At 37.5% G+C, this 19501-nt stretch overlaps 1 protein-coding gene across 3 annotated transcripts in view; it reads right to left on the bottom strand.

The window, feature by feature from the left end:
* Window positions 1–19501, bottom strand: part of TEX10 (testis expressed 10) — a 58598-nt gene that overhangs the window by 34520 nt on the left and 4577 nt on the right. For all 3 annotated transcript variants that reach the window (XR_010343767.1, XM_012437551.3, XM_064379487.1), the window contains exons 3-8: window positions 17875–18587; window positions 17262–17505; window positions 12193–12305; window positions 2971–3209; window positions 2187–2322; window positions 854–1029 (exon numbers count right to left, since the gene is read on the bottom strand). Coding sequence is in view for 2 of the 3 variants with exons in the window: in XM_012437551.3 (XP_012292974.2) it covers window positions 854–1029; window positions 2187–2322; window positions 2971–3209; window positions 12193–12305; window positions 17262–17505; window positions 17875–18587 (1621 nt within the window). In the remaining variant the exon portion in view is untranslated. The remainder of the gene's footprint in view (window positions 1–853; window positions 1030–2186; window positions 2323–2970; window positions 3210–12192; window positions 12306–17261; window positions 17506–17874; window positions 18588–19501) is intronic.

Here is a 19501-nt window from a genome sequence, read left to right as displayed (position 1 = left end):
TTTTAGAATTAGATAGTGGTGAGAGTTGCACAATCTTAGGAATGTATTTTTTTCTTTTTCTTTTTTTTTAGGACAGAGTCTCACTCTTGTTGCCCAGGCTGGAGTACAATGGCGTAATCTCAGCTCACTGCAACCTCCACTTCCCAGGTTCATGCGATTCTCCTGCCTCAGCCTCCTGAGTAGCTGGGATTACAGGCACGCACCACCATGCCCAGCTAATTTTTCTATCTTTAGTAGAGACGCGGTTTCACCGTGTTGGTCAGGCTGGTCTTGAACTCCTGACCTCATGACCCACCAGCCTTGGCCTCCCGAAGTGCTGGGATTACAGATGTGAGCCACCATACCTGGCCAGGAATATATTTTTAAAAATTCATTGAACTGTACATTGTAAAATGGTGAATTTTATGGTATGTGAATTGTATCTCAATAATTATATACATACATACATCCCAGTTATGTTTTAATTAATAATTTTGCTTAAAATATTACTTAAGTCAGTTCTAGAATAAAGAATATACGAAAGTCATACAAGATATTCATTATGATTAAATAAGTAATGAAGATATGTCTTGCCAAAGGAATTGTTAAGTATCAGATTAGTTTTGAATTTATGAATAGCAAGTAGTTTGAAAGACAATTTAAGAATTAATAAGCAACTACAATCATTAACCTTTTATATTCTAATAAATAATACTACAGAAAATGAATTTACTGGCTGATGTTTTGTTTTGGCAATGGTATCACTAATTTAGACTAACGGAGAGGCAAACCTACAGAGCTCCTCTTAAAAACTCCTTTTGTATAGCAGGGTGGACCAATGACTACCTACACCATTAAACAAACAAACTCTTACCATAAATTCGGAGGGCAGTAGCTTGTAAACTCTTTAGTAATTCTTTATTTGCTCGTGCTGCAGCAGTATGAATGATATCAATAAGCTGTGTAGAGAGCTCAGGATTTCGGGAGCCAAGATGAGCAAGTTGCAACGGTAAACCAGCCAGCCAACGGGATAACACTTTACTACGATATCTTAGAAAGGCCAAGGAAGAATAAAATGTAATTCTCAAAGACAAGGAAAATAATTTAAACAACAAAAAAATTTAAACCAACACATCGCAAAGTTACTAATTATGTACAAATAATAATCCATTATTCATTTAAACATTTGAGAGCCTACAAGATGCCAGCATCATCTTCCAAGGCTTTACCCACTAAATTAATGTTACTTGGGGGCAGTATCTAAGTTATATTTTTATTTTGAAGGATAAAGACACTTAACTGAACTATTTATCCTAACTGGTGTTATTGTATATTAACAAATGTACAACACATTCACTGTAAGTTGCTCTGACACAAAATGGCTTCAAACTTGTGCTATTTTATTCCTTTAGAAAACTTGGTAGAGTGCAAATGTCTTAAATAATAGTAAATATTTTTACTAGGTCTCCTGAGAGGTTGATGATTCTATCATGGACTCTGCTGTCAAGACAAACCTGAACTTAAGTCTCAGCTCTGCTACACATTAGCTACATAATACTCACCAATTTATTTATTTTCTGCTTCCTTCTGTAAAATGGGAGCTAACACTATCTACCTCACAGTAGCAGTATGAAAATTACCGAGGTCATGTAAAGTACTGGCTTAAAGTAAATAATAGAATATGTTACAACTACCTATGTATGTTGCGGTATCCCAAATCTGTATCTTCCTCTCAAACATTTCTGACTATGCCAAATAAACCTCAAACTCGCCTTACCGAAAAATTCCTGAGTTTCACTCTTTTGTTGTCTCTCTGATAGCACCAAGCTAGGCCAGAAACTTTCTCATTTTCTACTGCCCTCACTCTTATCCTATATGCCTCAATATGTCACAAATGGCTAGAAATTCAACCTCTGTAATTTTTAAGGAAAGAGAAAAGGCTGCGGTTGTTCCAACTGTTCCTTAGCTACAGGCAGAAATGCACGCCTAAGCAGACTTTTATTTGTCCAAATATGGGTATAAAGTTTACTGGCACTATTATGCAGGCTTCTTTTAAAATTTTATATCATTTCTTAAATGCAAGCAAGTAAGATTACAAAGAATAAACTTCTCCAAAGATCTAATCTCTCTAAAATTATTTAAATATTTAAACAGACTACAGAAAAACTCAGCAAGAGAAAAAGAAAGGAAAAATAACAAGATTTTACCTCAATCTACAAGATCTCAGTTCTTCTGTCTGATAGATTTTACTGAAAAACTTCAATAACAAAGTTCGAACTGGAAGGATAAGGCCCCTCTGCTGATATAATGTATAAACTGCCTTAATAAGAGTCTCTGTGTCCTCTACAAACAAAAAGAAAACAACTTGCATATGAATCAAAAAATATTTCTTTAACAGCCCCCAAATTCCTCTGAATACACAGAAGTACTTTACTTTGTTCCTATGGCAAAGCCAATTTTAGCCACAAACTGGCAACTACCATTAAAGTCCTACAGCAATGGCTTAATAAAAATGTCAAACCAATCAGTAGCTACAGTATAAATTTTCTTAAGAACAAACCTAGGAACAACAAAAAACAAGATATTAGAAACACGATTTAGATGGGAACCAAATAGGAAAGCTTTGTTTTGACTCAAAGTCACTCTAAAACTGACTTAATATAACTTAACTTCAAGCTAGAAGAAAGGTAAAGAGACAGGGAAGATTCATTCCATATGAATCAAAGGGAAAAGTTCTCAATTTCTAGTCAAACTAGATCAGAAGATGGTAGAAATCTTTATCAATTTGCTTCAGAGTAGACCTACCCACTTAGAGATACTCTGAGCCATAAACAATTTTAGCGTTCAAGTAGACAGTAGTTACCTTTTATGGCTCAAATATAATTAGCCTGACTACATGGAATGTTTAGAAGTTGTCATTTCAAAGCTAGACCTTAAAATAGCACATACAAGAGCTCTACTCTTAAATAAGGGCAAAGTAGCATCACGTACCTCTGTTTGGTTGTATTTGCATTAACCTCCAGGATACTCCAAGCAATCTGTTTAGTTGCTTACTATTTAGCCTAGAGCCATCTTCAAGGGTCTCTGTTACAAATTTCCTTATCATTTCTATCCAACTGCAATCCTTTTGCAAAGTTGTGGCATTTGCCAGGGAGACCATGATATCAGACAGTGTTAAATTCAGTAAGAGATGATCTATGTTATTGGAGAAAACTGTGCAATGCTTGATGCTAGAAACAAACAAAGACACACACATCTATAAAGTGTTACATCTACCATGCCTGCTTCATTAGGATACTTAAAATAATCTGTCAGTGGATTTTTTAAAAATTCCCTTCTAGAATTAATAGATGGCAAGAAGATAAGTATATAAACAAGATTTAGGCCACAGTTCTAAAAATAAACCATTTCATTATGGAATCAGAGTTGTTCAAAGAAGGTATAAATTAGAGTGTATACAGCTCAAATCATTACTCAAAGTGCTATTCACACAAAATGTAAATGCCCTTATGTTTTGCTTGGGAACTTGAAAGATAAGACTTAACCCTGACACACCTGATTTCTTCTAAAGGAGATATTTATATTTGGATGGAAATCACAGTAGATCTTGGTTCTGCTTTTAACTAATCATCTGACTTTAAAGAATCACTAGTCCTTCCTGGCCATAACTTTCTCACATGTGTAATAAGGAGATATATCCAGTTAAGCACTGATTTGAAACAATTTTCTAATTCACTTATGAACATCAGTTTATTCACTCTAGCCAAACAAAACACAATTTCAAAAAAACCTCAAGTATTTAAATAAAAACAAAATTTGCAACTTAAACATACTCATTTCAGACTGTAGTATATTCAACAGCAGAGCTTATTTCTTTCACGTTTCAAAACCATAAAGCTAGCTGGGCATGGTGGCCCATGCCTGTAATCCCAGTGTTTTGGGAAGATGAACTGGGAACACTGCTTGAGGCTAGGAGTTAGAGACTAGCCTAGGAAACACCGCGAGACTCCATCTCTCCAGAAAATAAAAAGAAAATTAAGGCCAGGCACAGGGGCTTACCTGAAATCCCGACACTTTGGGAAGCCAAGGTAGGTGGATCATCTGAGGTCAGGAGTTCAAGACCAGCCTAACCAACATGGTGAAACCCCATCTCTACTAAATACACAAAAGAATTAGCCAGGTATGGTGGCATATGCCTGTAATCCCAGCTACTTGGGAGGCTGAGGCAGGAGAATCACTTGAACCCAGGAGGCAGAGGTTGCAGTGAGCCAAGATTGTGCCATTGCACTGCAGCTGGGCAATAGGAGCAAAACTCCATCTCAAAAAAATAATAAAATAAAATTAGTCCGGCATGCTGACAAGTGCCTATAGTTCTACCTACTCAGGAGGCCGAGGTAGGAGCATCACTTAAGCCTAGGAGTTTGAGGTTACAGTGAGCCATGATCACACAACTGCACACCAACCTGGGCAACAAAGAGAGACCCTATCACTAAAAACAAAAAATAAAAATGTAAAGTTAACTAAAGCCATAAATATCACAAGCCAATCAATTTTTTTTTTTTTCGAGATGAAGTCTCAACTCTATCTCCCAGGCTGAGTGCAGTGGCATGATCTTGGCTTACTGCAACCTCTGCCCTCCCAGGTTCAAGCGATTCTCCTGCCTCAGCCTCCTGAGTGTGGAATTACAGGTGCATGCCACCATGCCCAGCTAATTTTTTTGTATTTTTAGTAGAGATGGGATTTCACCGTGTTAGCCAGGATGGTCTCGATCTGACCTTGTGATCCGCCCGCTGCAGCCTCCCAAAGTGCTGGGATTACAGGCGTGAGCCACCATGCCTGGCCAAGCCAATCAACTTTAAAGGAAAAGATTAATCCCAGTTAGGCTTGAGCAAGGACACAGTAGTAAGGAACCACAAATATATGAGAAGAGAAATAAAAGAAATCTGGCATTATCGAGCATTAAATATAAGACCAGGAATGACAAATGAGACTGGAAAGGTAAAATGGAACCAGATTATAAAGAGCCGAAGGCTAAGGACATCAAAATTAATTCTGTAAGCAAGGGAATAACATGGTTGCAAACTTCTTTCAGAGAGATGATTGTGTGGATACAAAGAGGAAAATCAGAGTTACAAGCTATAAACAAGCAGTTGTGGGGCTACTACAGCACTCCAAACAAGAGATGGCAAGTCCAAGAACCAGGGTCAATACTGGTATGAACTGGGAGAAGGAGGGCATTTAAAGAACAAAAATTAGCCAGATTTAAAATGTGCTTAAATATATACAAATATATGAGCCTGAAGATGGTGGAGACAGGAGTAGTAGTCATCAAGGATTCTAGCATTAGTGACTAAATTGATAGAGATGATGAAGAAAAAGGGGCAGAGAGATTCAGAAATTAATTCTACATTGGATATGTTGAGCCTAAAGTATCTTAATCAATTCCAGATGAAGATGGCCAACAATAACTCAAGGTACAAGTCTCACACTGGAAGAAGTATGAGCTATTTAGTAGAAATTACCCATATGACCACTCCTGGTGGCAAAGAAAGCTAGGAAATCTAGTTTTTATTTTGTGTAGTGATACATCCAGATGAAAATTAGGAGTCCTATCATTAACAAGAGACAATAAACGCTGGGATAGACTTGCAACATTTCTTCTACAGAGGCAAAGCTCTGAAAATTTTACCCTAATTTTATCTCAAGCAGCATAATCTATTACAATCCAGAAAGTCTCAATGGACATCTGCAAACCTGAGAGAGTTTCTTCTGCTCCTCCAATAACATATACAGAAATTTTAAAGACTAAATATACCAACCAACAATTCTAGGAGGAAGGCAGATCTCTGATGAAACTTCAATTTCCAGTAAAGGTAGTATAGGTAATTATAATCTTGCTGAAAATAACTAGAAGTGCAAGATTCCAGCACTCAAGGTTTAGTCCTGAGGGCAACTGCCAGTTCCAAAGAAAAAAGCTGCAAAACTAAGGCAACCTTTTAGTGGCTCCACGAGAAAAGGAAGTCAAAAGTCAAAGCCTAGGACCTGCCAAGACATCTCTCTCTTTTTTTTTTTTTTTTTGAGAGAGTGTTGCTCTGTCGCCCAGGCTGGAATGCAGTGGCACGATCCACCCACCTCAGCCTCCTGGGTAGCTGGGATTCCAGGAACACACCACCACACCCAGCTAATTTTGTATTTTTAGCAGAAACGGGGCTTCACCATGTTGGCCAGGCTGGTCTTGAACTCCTGACCTCAAGTGATCTGCCCGCCTCAGCCTCCCAAAGGGCTGGGATTACAGGTGTGAGCCACTGTGCCCAGACAATGTCCCTAACCTAAGCTTGGCCCTTAAAGGTTTCTCTCCCAGGGATGCAAAAACCAGTCTTAAGATAAACCTGAATCCTAGTTCTGCATCATTCTAGCAGTTTAAGGAATAATTATTCCTCATTTATAGATTCAACACAATCCCAATCAAAGTTCTAGCAAGCTATTTAATTGTTGACAAATTGATTCTGAAGTCTATATGGAAAGGCCAAAGATCCAGAATACTAAACACAAGACTAAAGCAAAACAAGCTGGGCATGGTGACTCATGCCTGTAATCCCAACACTTTGGGAGGCCAAGGCAGGAGGATCTCTTGAGCCCAGGAGTTCAAAATCAGCCTGGGCAACATAAGGAGACCCCATCATTTAAAAAAAAAAAGAAAGAAAGAAAAAAGAAAGAAAAAAAACCCAAAACACTAAAGCAAAACAAAGCTGGAAGACTCAAACTCCCCATTTCAAGACTCACTGAAAGCTACAATAAGCAAAACAAGATGGTATTGGTGAAACAATAAACACACATAAATTAATGGAGTAATGTTCATAGCAGCATTATTTACAACAGCTAAAAGACAGAAAAAACCCAAACGCCCACTGACAGATAAATAAAATGTTATGTATATGTATCAATAAAATGGAATAGTATTCAGCACTGAAAAGAAATTATCAAGCCATTAAATGAAATGGAAGAGACTTAAAATGAATATTGCTAAGTGAAAGAAACCAATTGAAAAGCATATATACTGTATGACTCCAACTATATGATATTCTGGAAAAAGCAAAACTATGGAGACAATAAAAAGGCTGGTGGTTACCAAGAACAAGGTAGGTAGTTACCAAGAGTTACGAGGGAAGGAGGGATGACAAGCTAGGCAGAGCACAGAGGTTTTTTTTTAGTCAACGAAACCATTCTGTATGATATTATAATGGTGGACACATGTCATTATGCATTTATGAAAATTTACATAATGTGTAACACCAAAAGTGAACCCTAATGTCAAGTATCACTTTAGGTGGTAATGATGTATTAAGAATGGAGGTTCATTGACTGTAACAAATGTACCGCTCTGGTGCAGGATGTTGACAGGCCACACAAGTGTGGAGGCAGGGAGTACAGTACACCTTATGATGTTCACAAGATGGTATCACCTAATGACACATTTCTCAGGATATATCCCAGTCACTAAGTGTCATGCAACGTACATGAGAAGTCTCTACTTTTTGCTCAATTTTGCTTTTACCCTAAAACTTTTCTAAAAAATAAAGTCTATTTAAAAAAAGGAAGAAATGAAATTTTAATACAAACTACAACATGAACCCTGAAGACCTGTTAGACACAAAAGGACAAACGCTGCAATATTCTACATATAAAAGGTACCTAGAATAGGCAAATTCATAGAGACAGAAAGTAGAACAGTAGTTACCAGGAGCTAGAAGGAGAGGAGTATGTGGGGGCTATTTGAGTACAGAGCTTCAGTTTAGGATGACAAATTCTGGCAATAGATGGTAATGATGATCACACAATAATGTTAAAGTACTTAATGCCACTAATCTGTACGCTTAAAAAGTGGTTTAAAAGGTTAATGTTATATATATGTTACCCCAATAAAAATAAATTATATCTTTTTTAACTCTGTATTTCAACCTTAAGATTTAAAAATGTGGCTGGGCGCGGTGGCTCAAGCCTGTAATCCCAGCACTTTGGGAGGCCGAGGCAGGTGGATCACGAGGTCAAGAGATCAAGACCATCCTGGTCAACATGGTGAAACCCCGTCTCTACCAATACAAAAAATTAGCTGGGCATGGCAGCGCGTGCCTGTAATCCCAGCTACCCAGGAGGCTGAGGCAGGAGAATTGCCTGAGCCCAGGAGGCGAGGTTGCAGTGAGCCGAGATCGCGCCATTGCACTCCAGCCTGGGTAACGAGAGCGAAACTCCGTCTCAAAAAAAAAAAAAAGATTTAAAAATGTAGACATCAGGTTAAAAATACAGACCGGGCATGCTGGCTCATGCCTGTAATCCCAACACTTAGGGAGGCTGAGGTGGGTGGATCACCTGAGGTCAGAGTTCAAGACCAGCCTGGTCAACAAGGTGAAATCCTCTCTCTAAAAAATTAGCCAGGCATGGTGGCACATGCCTGTAATCCCAGCTACTTGAGAGGCTGATGCAGGAGAATCGCCTGAACCCAGGAGATGGAGGTTGCAGTGAGCCAAGATTGCACCACTGCACTCCAGCCTGGGCAACAAGAGTGAAACTCTGTCTCAATAAATACAATAAAAAATAAAAGTAACAATACACTGAGGGTACATGAATAAGTGGACCAACACTGGCCTAGATCAGGGGTCCCCCAACCCTGGGCCACAGACTGGCACTAGTCTGTGGCCTGTCAGGACCAAGGCTGCACAGCAGAAGGTGAGCGGCCAGAGAGTGAAGCTTCATCTGTGTTTACAGCTATTCCCCACTGCTCACATTACTGCCTGAGCTCAGCCTCCTGTCATATCAGCAGCGGCATTAGATTCTCATAGGAGCACGAACCCTACTGTGAACTGTACATGCAAGGGATCTACGGTGCATGCTCCTTATGAGAGTCCAATGCCTCAAGATTTGTCACTGTCTCCCATCACCCCCAGATAGGACCGTCTAGCTATAGGAAAACAAGCTCAGGGCTCCCACTGATTTTACATTATGGTAAACTGTGTAATTATTTCAATACATATTACAACATAATAATAATAGAAATAAAGCACACAATAAATGTAATGCACTTGAATCATACCAAAACCAACTCTCCCACCTCAGGTCCGTGGAAAAATTGTTTTCCATGAAACCAGCCCTCATAGCAACATGGTTGGGGACCTCTGGCCTAGACCACTGTTGACTTTCCTAACTTTTTTGTGCCGCCGTTCACAGGTTATTTGCTAAGTATTTAATGCACTTACTTAAGAGCAGTCTGTAGGCCCTCCAAAAATCAGTCACTGGTGGGAATCTTATGAAAAGTAGGTTATACTGTCAATCCATCTTTGCTAAAAATCCCTCAATTTCATCATCTCAACCTCTTCATAAAGTTAATTCCTTTTCTTTTTTTCCCATTTGTATCTCAGCACACTGTCACTTCCATCAGGGCAGCCTTCTCCAAGATGGTCTTCCCTCCATGAAAGATCAGGACCAACTCCTTATTACATACTCCTGTATTAACCTAAACTCTTCCTTCACTGTATTTATCAAAATCAGTCACTGATTAAAGAATCAAGTGAAATAGATGTCTTTTTCATTACACTGTACTCCATGAGAACTAGTATCCTATTTCCTTTACCACAAAATGCTCAGCAACTAGTACAATAAATGCTTGCACATAAGAGTCCAGTAAATTTATTGAATGATACACCAATACACTCTTCAATAATTTATTTACACTGAATAATTTATTTACTAAATCCTAAACACTTTAACCACAATTTAATCACATTTTGATGAAAATTATAAATGGAATGCCTTATCTGAAAAAATACACATATAATTCTGTATCAATACTTAAAGAGTTCATGGACTTTCTTTCTGAAGCTTACTTATGAACCCCAGAATAAAAATTCAAATAAGAAAATTGTATGGGGGGAAAAAAATCTAACATTTTGCTCAATAAAGTGTCCTTTGATTCTGTCCCCTCAACTACAGAAGCTCCCTAAAACAGTTCTGACTGAACCAAAAGTCTTTAATGCCAAAAGAATCTGAAAGATAAATGAACTATTGAGTCAAAAAATGACTTCCACATCAATGCCAGTGAAGAAATCAGACTGGACCCAGATCCATGCTCTCCATCCATTTCCTAATCCTGCAGCTTTCTTACATGCTATCTCCTCCAGTTACAATAGTCTCATCCCTTGCATTTCCACCTGCTGAAACCATTCACGTTCAAACCCAGTTTAACTACTACTCTTCCATTTAGCTTTGTCTGTTTATCCTAACAAGAAGTGATCTGTCTCTTCCTATGAATTCCTATAGCACTTACTTGTACAGTTCTAATATACTTATATACTGCTTTGTGTTACATATGTACATTTACTTCTCCTGCCAGTTACTGAGCTACTGTTTCTCAACTTGAAAGTCACCCTCTACACTCTGCTTTGTGACCCTGGGGTTGGGACTCCGTGACCCATATTGTTCCCTTTGCAGATGGCTTATTAGGCCCTGCCAATAAAGAGGCGGTAGAAAGAGACTAGAAAACTGTAAGAGGAAGATGGGACACTCTTGGTTTGCTTGCTATTTTGTTTTTGTTTCCTATTGCTGCCAGTGTCAATCAGTAGCTCTTCTTCAGGTCATTTGCAGTTCATTATAGCAGCCATAGCAGACTCCACTTTGTAGTTTTTCTGACACAGAACCAGAATCATCATGCCTCTAAGAAATGTCAGCACCAGCCAGCCAACACTCCCTTTTCAAAGTACTCGGCCCCAGCCCTATAGAATCCTTGCTCTCAGCTCAAGATAACAGTACCCACTGAGGAGCATCCCCTTCTCAGAGGTTAGAGTTTTGGCTCCTTTCCTCCAAGCTTCTTCCTTGTTCTCCCAGTTCTACAGGTACTATCTGCTTCCTGTAGTTGCTACCTCCATAATACCTAACTTCCTTGGTATACCTAGTTAACAATTCTTTATATTAAATTCTCTTGTTAAAAAACTACTGTCGAGGTTTCTGTCTCATGACTGGATCCTAACACTCTTTTATGATTTAGAATATAACTGCTTAAGAGCAGGCACAGTGGCTCACACCTGTAATCCCACCACTTTGAGAGGCTGAGGTGGGCAGATCACTTGAGGTCAGGAGTTCAAGACCAGACTGGCCAACATGGTGAAACCCTGTCTCTACTAAAAATACAAAAATTAGCCAGGGATGCTGGTGCACACTTGTAATCCCAGCTTCTTGGAAGGCTGACGTGGCAGGATCACGTGAACCCGGGAGGCGGAGGCTGCAGTGAGTTGAGATGGTGCCACAGCCTGGGCAACAGAGTGAGACTCCATCTCAAAAAAAAAATAACATAACTGCCTAGGAGAGCAGGTAACATAGCTTAAAAAATCTCATCCTTTCTATCACAATACTTTGTTCTACCTTGTTCACAGTAAGCAACCAAAATAAATATTTAGTGAATGAATGAAAAACTCTTATGCCTGAAATACTGCTTCCAAGCATATCCTCTGAACCCTGTTCAAAAAACCTCAATGATTCTCTAGCTAGTGTATTCCCTTTGATATATTTAAGAGCCTTTACCAGACTTTAAGATCCCTTGCAAGTGTTTGCTCATTTACGGGAACTACATTATTAGTGTTTTAGCTTCTACCTGCTTGTCAAATTTTATTACATAAGTGGTTCTCACATTTATCTGCTCTTACTTGACGTAGTCACTTTAAATAATTTCTAGGCTTACTATTTTTTTTTAAACTTCACCTTCTAATCAGTTACCCTTTACTTCTGATTTTTCTCCAATTATCCTTCTTTCTTCAGGATACTGATATTAGTTTCACTACCAGGTTCCTCGTGTATAAATGAGAGCAAAACTAGATGATCATTACAATATTCTCTTGCTTAAGAGATTCAATAATCTCACAGTGCTTCACCCAAATAAACCATCCACCTTGGCAACTTTTATTAAATTTGTATTTACATAAGTTGATACACTCATCTAGCACAAAAAAAAAATCATTTTACAGACTTAAAACAAACAAAACTTAAAAACTGTTAATCCCAAGGCTCAAACTGACTTGTCCAAAAATCAGCCATACTACTTTTATTTTCACAAAATCTAGACATAAATACGCAGCAGCATACAAAGTTCCATATTAAGGCTAATTATCTTCTGATAATTTCAGGTTAAACAGCTTTTCAAGGTTATATAGTGAAAAAGAATCAAAATACCTTTTATTTGCCTCTTTCCTTTTATGCTTGGTTATTTCTTTTAAGGCATATGGAAAACGACTCATAAAATGGTGTTTGAAATCAATAAGGTAGTTCTTTCGAAGCCATGACTCCTATTGAAATAGCAAAGATTAGTAAAATCTACAAGAAAAAAATGTAAAATAACCAATAAAACTGGAAGAAAATTGACAACTTGTCAAATAAATGTCCCGTCATAGTACACTTTCTACCAGTAATGTGTAAATCAATTTTAAAATCACAATGAACTGTTAAAGCATCCAGTTTTTATCCATAGATCCTTTTGGTGCTTAATAATTAGTTTTACTTGCATTCTGTCTGCTGCTTAAAAGTGAAAATATCTGAGACTTAAGAAAATTCTGAATTTGGACCACCAATGCAATGTTTATGAAATACACAAGAAAGTCTTTCTTCCTGATGTTCTATCTGTACCATAACTCTATTCTCTAGCAATTCCATTATTTCCCATTAAAGGTTAACAATTTCACAAAGCAATGCATTTCCTTAAAATGCTTCAGTAGTTTTGGTGAATTTATCATTTCCCTCCTATGGAAACACTGTCTAACTCCAGATCAGAGTATTCTTTATTTCCTGTTATCCAGGGTAACCCAACAATCCATTTTGTCAGAGACTGAGAAGATTCCCAGATGTGGGACTTGAGGCGCTAAAACAGCTAGTTACCCTACAGCTCAATTTTTCTTTTCTGAGAACGAAGTCTCATTGTGTTGCCCAGGCTGGAGTACAGTGGCACCATCTCAGCTCACTGCAACCTCTGCCTCCCAGGTTCAAGCGATTCTCATGCCTCAATTTCCTAAGTAGCTGGGATTACAGGTGCCTACCACCACGCTCAGCTCATTTTTGCATTTTTAGTAGAGACGGGATTTCACCATGTTCACCAGGTTGGTCTTGAACTTCTGACCTCAAATGATCCGCCCCCTTTGGCCTCCCAAAATGCTGGGATTACAGGCATGAGCCACCACACCCAGCCTTACAGCCCAATTATTGTTCCTCCTTAGTATCTTTACTGGGTTCTCTTCTTCCTTACTTCTAAATGTTTGGATTTGCCTAGTAATAGTACTTGAACCATTTCTGCCTGAGCTCCTGATTTTATATACAAATGTATACTTGACATTTCCTCAACTTCCGATAAGCATCTTAAAACTTAACATGAATAAAACCAAATTCTCCCTACCAAATGACCTTTCTCATTTGGGCAATGTAACACTGGCATCATCCTTGACTCTTTCTTTCATTATACATACCAGAAGTCCTGCTGGCTTTACCTGGATCCAGCTACTTCTCATTACTTCAACCACTAGACACCATTCCCCACACAGCAGCAGGGTAATCTTTTAAAACATAATCTCATGTTTCAAAATGATACAGGAAGGGGGAAAGGAAATGAGTGTATATACATGTAGGACAGGACTGGTCATCCAAGAGATGATGGTTACTAGAGTTAGACTGTAAGCACCTGGGAATTTACTAGTGTTCTATTTTTGTAAATTCAGCAAATTAAAGTTTAATAAATATAATGCAGATTATGCCACTCCTCTGCTCAAAACCCTCCAATGGTCTTTCTGCCACACTCAGGATAAAATCCAAACTCCTTACAAGGAACCACAGAGTCCCACATAATCTGGCCACTCCAACTCTTCTCCCCCATCTTCAAATATTCTCCTAGTATCTCATTTGCACAGGCCCTCCTGTCATTCTTCAAATATGCAAACCTGTTCTCACCCCAAGGCCTTTGTACTTGCTGTTTCCTATGCCTGAATGTTCTTCCCACAGATGTTGACAAGACGTGCTCCTTCAACTTCATTCAATGACACTCAACTATCTTATTCTGAGACAGCATTTCCTGACAACCTATCTAAAATAGCTCCCCCTCACTGTTCCTGCATACGCTCTCTTTATACCCTGTTTCACTTTCATCTTTCTTCCGAGCACTGACACTATATGTTTGTTTATTGTCTACTGACCCCACCAGAAGGTACACACCATGAGGGCAAGCACCTTAGCAACCATGTTTATCTCTGTAGCCCAAGTCTAGAATAGTACTACTCAAAAGACCTTTCTGTAATGATCAAACTGTTCTTTATTTGCACCGTCCAATACAGTACCCACTACCCACATGTAGCTGTTGAGCACTTGAAACGTGGCTAGCGTGAACGAGGAATTGAATTTTACATTTTAATTAAGTAGCCATATTTATTGATGCCCAACAAAGCTTTGAACAAGTGCCTCAAAAAGCATGACTGCATCAGTGTTTGGTTACAAACCCTAATCCTCATAGGAAAAGGATAAAAGCAATGAGATACAAAGAGAAAAAGTAGCAAGCAAGCCAAGCATTAAATGAAAAGCTAAGGCACAATTTTTATAACATATAATACTACCCTATTAATGTAGTACTCGAGAAATCATAGTAAATCAAAAATTTAATGTCAAATTCTACTTTTATTTTCAAAACTAGCTATAACAAGGATGCAGGTAGCTAGCTATTAAGGAAACACCCAGTATTTCAGAAACAAACAACTTTAGTTGATTAAGGATCTGACTATTCAACCACTTGAAGTAAGACTTAATGCACCCTGAGACTTCTTTTCAAAACAAGGATCGAAGCTTTAAATTACTAAAAAGTTGGTTTTTTTTAATTACTTGAATACAAGTGAAATTTCTCAACTGTGCTGCAAATACTAGCAAACTAAATGCATTAAGCCGTAGCACCAACATGTAAAAGCAAGCAGTCAGTGGTCCTAAGACTAAACCTAATCAAGACACCAATTTACCAATAGAAAAATCTATAGATTTTCTGAAAGAAAAGAGTTACAAATTCAGCTTATGGTACATGATTTGAGTTTAATGCCAAAGAATGCTATTTGGTTCCTCCTAAAGATTAGGCTGTGGCGAGGCAAAGTGGCTCATGCCTGTAATCCCAGCACTTTGGGAAGCCAAGGTGCAAGGATCATTTGAGGCCAGAAGTTCAAAACCAGAACTGCATTTTAATGTCATTTTGTATAGAATCATACCAACGCTCCATCATTTTGAATAAATTGTACCACTAATCTCTGCCAAGGTGAATTAAGAGAATTCTACCAGTGGATGTTTTTAAATAGCATTCCTATCTGAATTAACCATCCTCTCTCAATTTATTTCAGTTTTATACAGTATCTCAATTTAATATTCTCATCTTCAACAGTCTATGCAGTCTTTTAAACTTACCATTCTATGTTAATGAGCTGCTAATAAGCCTAGTTATGTTATAACAGCACAAAATAGTTCTAAATCATACTATTTTAAATATCTATAAAATTAAAGCAGTATTCAGATCCTTTGTTAGTGTTATCCAAATGATAAGATGACCCAAAACTTGCATAATTAATGAATTTTCAGATTTTGTATTTTGGTCCTACTATTCTATCTAAATACAAACACTACTAACAAAGCAGTAACCAAAGTTTACTGGTGCTTATATGTAACCAAACACTAAAGAAGCTTGGAATTCTTACTTCTTGACTCTCTAAAAATGAAAAAACTAGGCCGGGAGCAGTGGCTCATGCCTGTAATCATAGTACTTCGGGAGGCCAAGGCAAGTAGATCACCTGAGGTCAGGAGTTCAAGACCAGCCTGACAAACATGGCAAAACCCCACCTCTACTAAAAACACAAAAAATTAGCCGGGCTTGGTGGTGCATGCCTGTAATTCTAGGTACTCAGGAGGCTCAGGCAGGAGAATCGCTTGAACCTGGGAGGCAGAGGTTGCAGTGAGCTGACATGGCACCACTGCACTTCAGCCTGGGTGACAAGAGCGAAACTCCATCTCAAAAAAAAAAAAAGAAAAAGAAAAAGAAAAAACTAGCATTCAAAGTCCATGTTGAATATCATTACTTTTTCTTTTCCTTTTTTATAGGACATCTTAAGGACTATGATTACTTTTATTTTCTATCTCAACCTTTCAGATAACAGACTATAAGTAATAGTTTTTTTGTTTTAAGGAGCTATATACCTTCTTACTGTCTCTAGCCTATATCACAAATTAATTGCCATATGAGAAACAAGCTTTGCTTTCTCAAAATCATACATTATAGCCCTGATCAATTTTTTGCCAATGCATGCAATGAATCATAAAACAAAGTCTCAAAACTGTAACTGACAAAATGCCATCTTATTTAAAAAGCAATTCACAAAACATCCCTACAGATGATGGGTTAATAGCAATAGAACACACTTTTAAAATACATACCTTATTAAAATTCTATAATGCTTTTCAAGATTATCAAATACTACTTAACTTATCCCATCTTATTTTATGCAGCATATTAACTCATTCTAAACTTCAACTTGAAATAAAAATAACACGAAAACAAGAAAACTACCTTCTCGGTTTTATATATACACAGAAAACTTCAAGGATTCACACCTGCCTTGTCAAAAGTCCTTACAGCAATACTTCTGAAAACCAGATGCTTCCCTTTGAAATCTTGCTTCTGCAGCTGCCCCTTTTAAGTGTGTTACCATATTAATTAAGCACCAACTTAATCTCACAGCTTGTTCTTCCTTGGTTGCACAGAAAAAGTGTAGCATACACTATGCACTACATTCACTATAACACAACACTTAAAACAATTCAAGTCTGGCTATGAGCTCTTCAGTTTTGTCCATTTCTACTAGGCAATGTGGAATAAATTCAAAGAGACTACTTACCTAATAAGCAACTTTTTAAATCCTGTAAGAGACCTTTAGAAACTAGAATGTTCCAACACAATCAATCTGCCATAAACAATACACTATAACACTACTGTGAATTATACCTAATAAAAATTAATGGAATCAAGCATAATGAGTTATGCGTTTCATGCTAAAAATATACACATTCACAAAAAACCTCAGAAAACTAATTTGTATTGTAGTTTTGTGCAAAACAAGTTTACAGTTAAACCCGGGGTACTTTTGAGAAAATACATAACCAATTAGTAGCAATGAGCTCATCTCTAATCTTCCCATTTATGATAAAAGGCAATACTAAGAAAATAAAGAACCATTAGTTCTCACCAATTTATGGGTTTCATCCTGTTGTTTAGAAAGTTTCCACAGAAGAGAAATAATATTAAGGATTTGTTGCATAACCTGTAGAGGCTCTCGTTCTATACCATTTCCAACAGGAGTAGCTAGTTGTGGAGGTACAGCTTCAACCCAGCACTCAACTAGCAATGGAATTATTATCTCAATAAATCCTTTCAGGTTTTCAGTAGATGATAGGCCTTCATCCACACCACTTAGTCCTCCAACTAGATACCTAATAAGGGTAAGAAAGAAAAAAATTTAGTGATTAAAAAATGTTTATTATCCCTTGCTAATTTAATCTTAAATATAAAGTACTAGAGTAAAATGAAGAACCATAAGCTGATAATTAAATCAAAACTAGTATGAAATATGAAACTCAACAAAGATGACAAAGCCAACAGATATTATCAAGTATAGGCTTTGCTATAAATTAATAAATTAACATACAAATGACTCTTCCCATCAGTAAATCAAATCATGAGTAACTATATGAAAACTATGAAAGACAACTGCATGTATTCCCACCAATAGTCATCAATGGTCAGCAGTTATAATTCAATACAGGAAAACTGAGTGTGGACATAACTGAAATCCTTCTTACCGTAGCCTGAACTGTGAACTGACATTTGGCTGTGAACCCCCATTTTCATAAACCTGGATGTGTTGCTGGTCGTTGGCATGTTCCTTCCAGTTGATAAAAATGGAGTTGCTAGTGGCATGGGGATTTTCTTTTTGTTCCTGAAGTCCTTCACTTTCTCTCAACCTACTGGATCCATCTGCCAAGGCCTGAAGGAATTTACTGAGTCTCACTAAGACTTTCAGCCTCCATTGCTGAGAAGTGAGTCTCCGATTAGGATTTACAGAAAGTATCCAGGACTGGGATCTGTCTCTATTTATCAGTCCTTTGGACAGCTGCTGATGAGAAATAAGTTCTACAAAATTCTTAAGCAAGATACTGCTACGGCCAGTAATTAGAGCTGGGTACTGTTCCAGCAGAATGTCCAAAACTTTTAAAGAGTCCTCCTGAATTCCTTCAGTAATGTGAGTCATGGCACTAGAGAGATGGGCACTTACCAAAGGGAAAAATGGAGAAATTTGTTCAGCTCGTATTTTAGGGGCCAGGAATTGAAGAAGTTGAACTGCTGCTAATCGTACATTAGCATCTTTATCTGTAAACACAGCAGTCACTTCACTTAATATGTTTGAAAGGTGTGCATCAATTATAAATGGGTATTGAGACAAAAGTTCTTTAAGTCCAAGAAGAGCACTTTGTTTAACCCCAGCATTGTAGTGATGCATCTGTGACAGCAAATCCTATAAATAAAAATACAAATGTTAGATGTATACTTATATACATATACCAATTTGAAATAAACATGCTAACTAACACTATACTAGTAAACTGACACTCCTTGGGGAAACTGCTTCAATAAGTGCTTTTTAAATGTTATTTAGCTTTCATTAGGATCAGAAACAGAAAAATACTTTCAGCTTAACAAAAACATGACATAATTTTCAGTTAGAATTTTCTCTCTTTACATGAACCTACATGTAGGCTTAAGCACTCTATGATTTATAGTGCCAGCAATCATACCATCATTTATTGAAAAGCTACTATGTACCAAACATCATGGAAGGTTCATTTATATACTCTTAATTTGGCAGGCCCTTTCTGCCTGTTTTAAATGGTCTTTCAAAGGGTGTTTGTGTTTTATTCAGAGTATACTACTTCACAATTTTATATGTGGAATAATATATGTAACCTTTGGAAAAAAAACTTCAAATAACCCTTTATTTAACTTTGAGGGCTTAAAAAGCAAAACTAGAAATATATATATATCCTCACAAAGACCTATACACAAATGTTCATAACAGCATTATTCATAAGAGTCAAAAACTAGAAACTAAATTATCATCAACTGCTGAGTGATCAACAAAATGTGGCCTAAGCATGCAATGAAATACAATTCAACAATACAAAGGAATGCACTATTGTTCTGATATATGCTACAAGCTACACACAACCAGGAGGAACCTCCAAAACATTGTGCTAAGTAAAAGACCAGTAAAAAAGGCCATGTATTGTATGATTTCATTTATATGCAGTTTCCAGAATAAGCAAATCTACAGACATCAGAAGTAAATTAGTGATTGCCTAGGGCTGGGAGAAAGAAATGAGGAGTGATTCCTAATGGGTACAGGTTTTCTTCCTGGAGTGATAAAAAAAA

The sequence above is a fragment of the Aotus nancymaae genome, unplaced genomic scaffold (assembly GCF_030222135.1).
Source record: "Aotus nancymaae isolate 86718 unplaced genomic scaffold, 86718_ANA_hifiasm-v0.15.2.pri h1tg000003l, whole genome shotgun sequence".
In the NCBI taxonomy this organism is placed as follows: domain Eukaryota; kingdom Metazoa; phylum Chordata; class Mammalia; order Primates; family Aotidae; genus Aotus; species Aotus nancymaae.
Note: the sequence above shows the minus strand (reverse complement) of the source record. Positions and strands in the feature narration are given on the sequence as shown.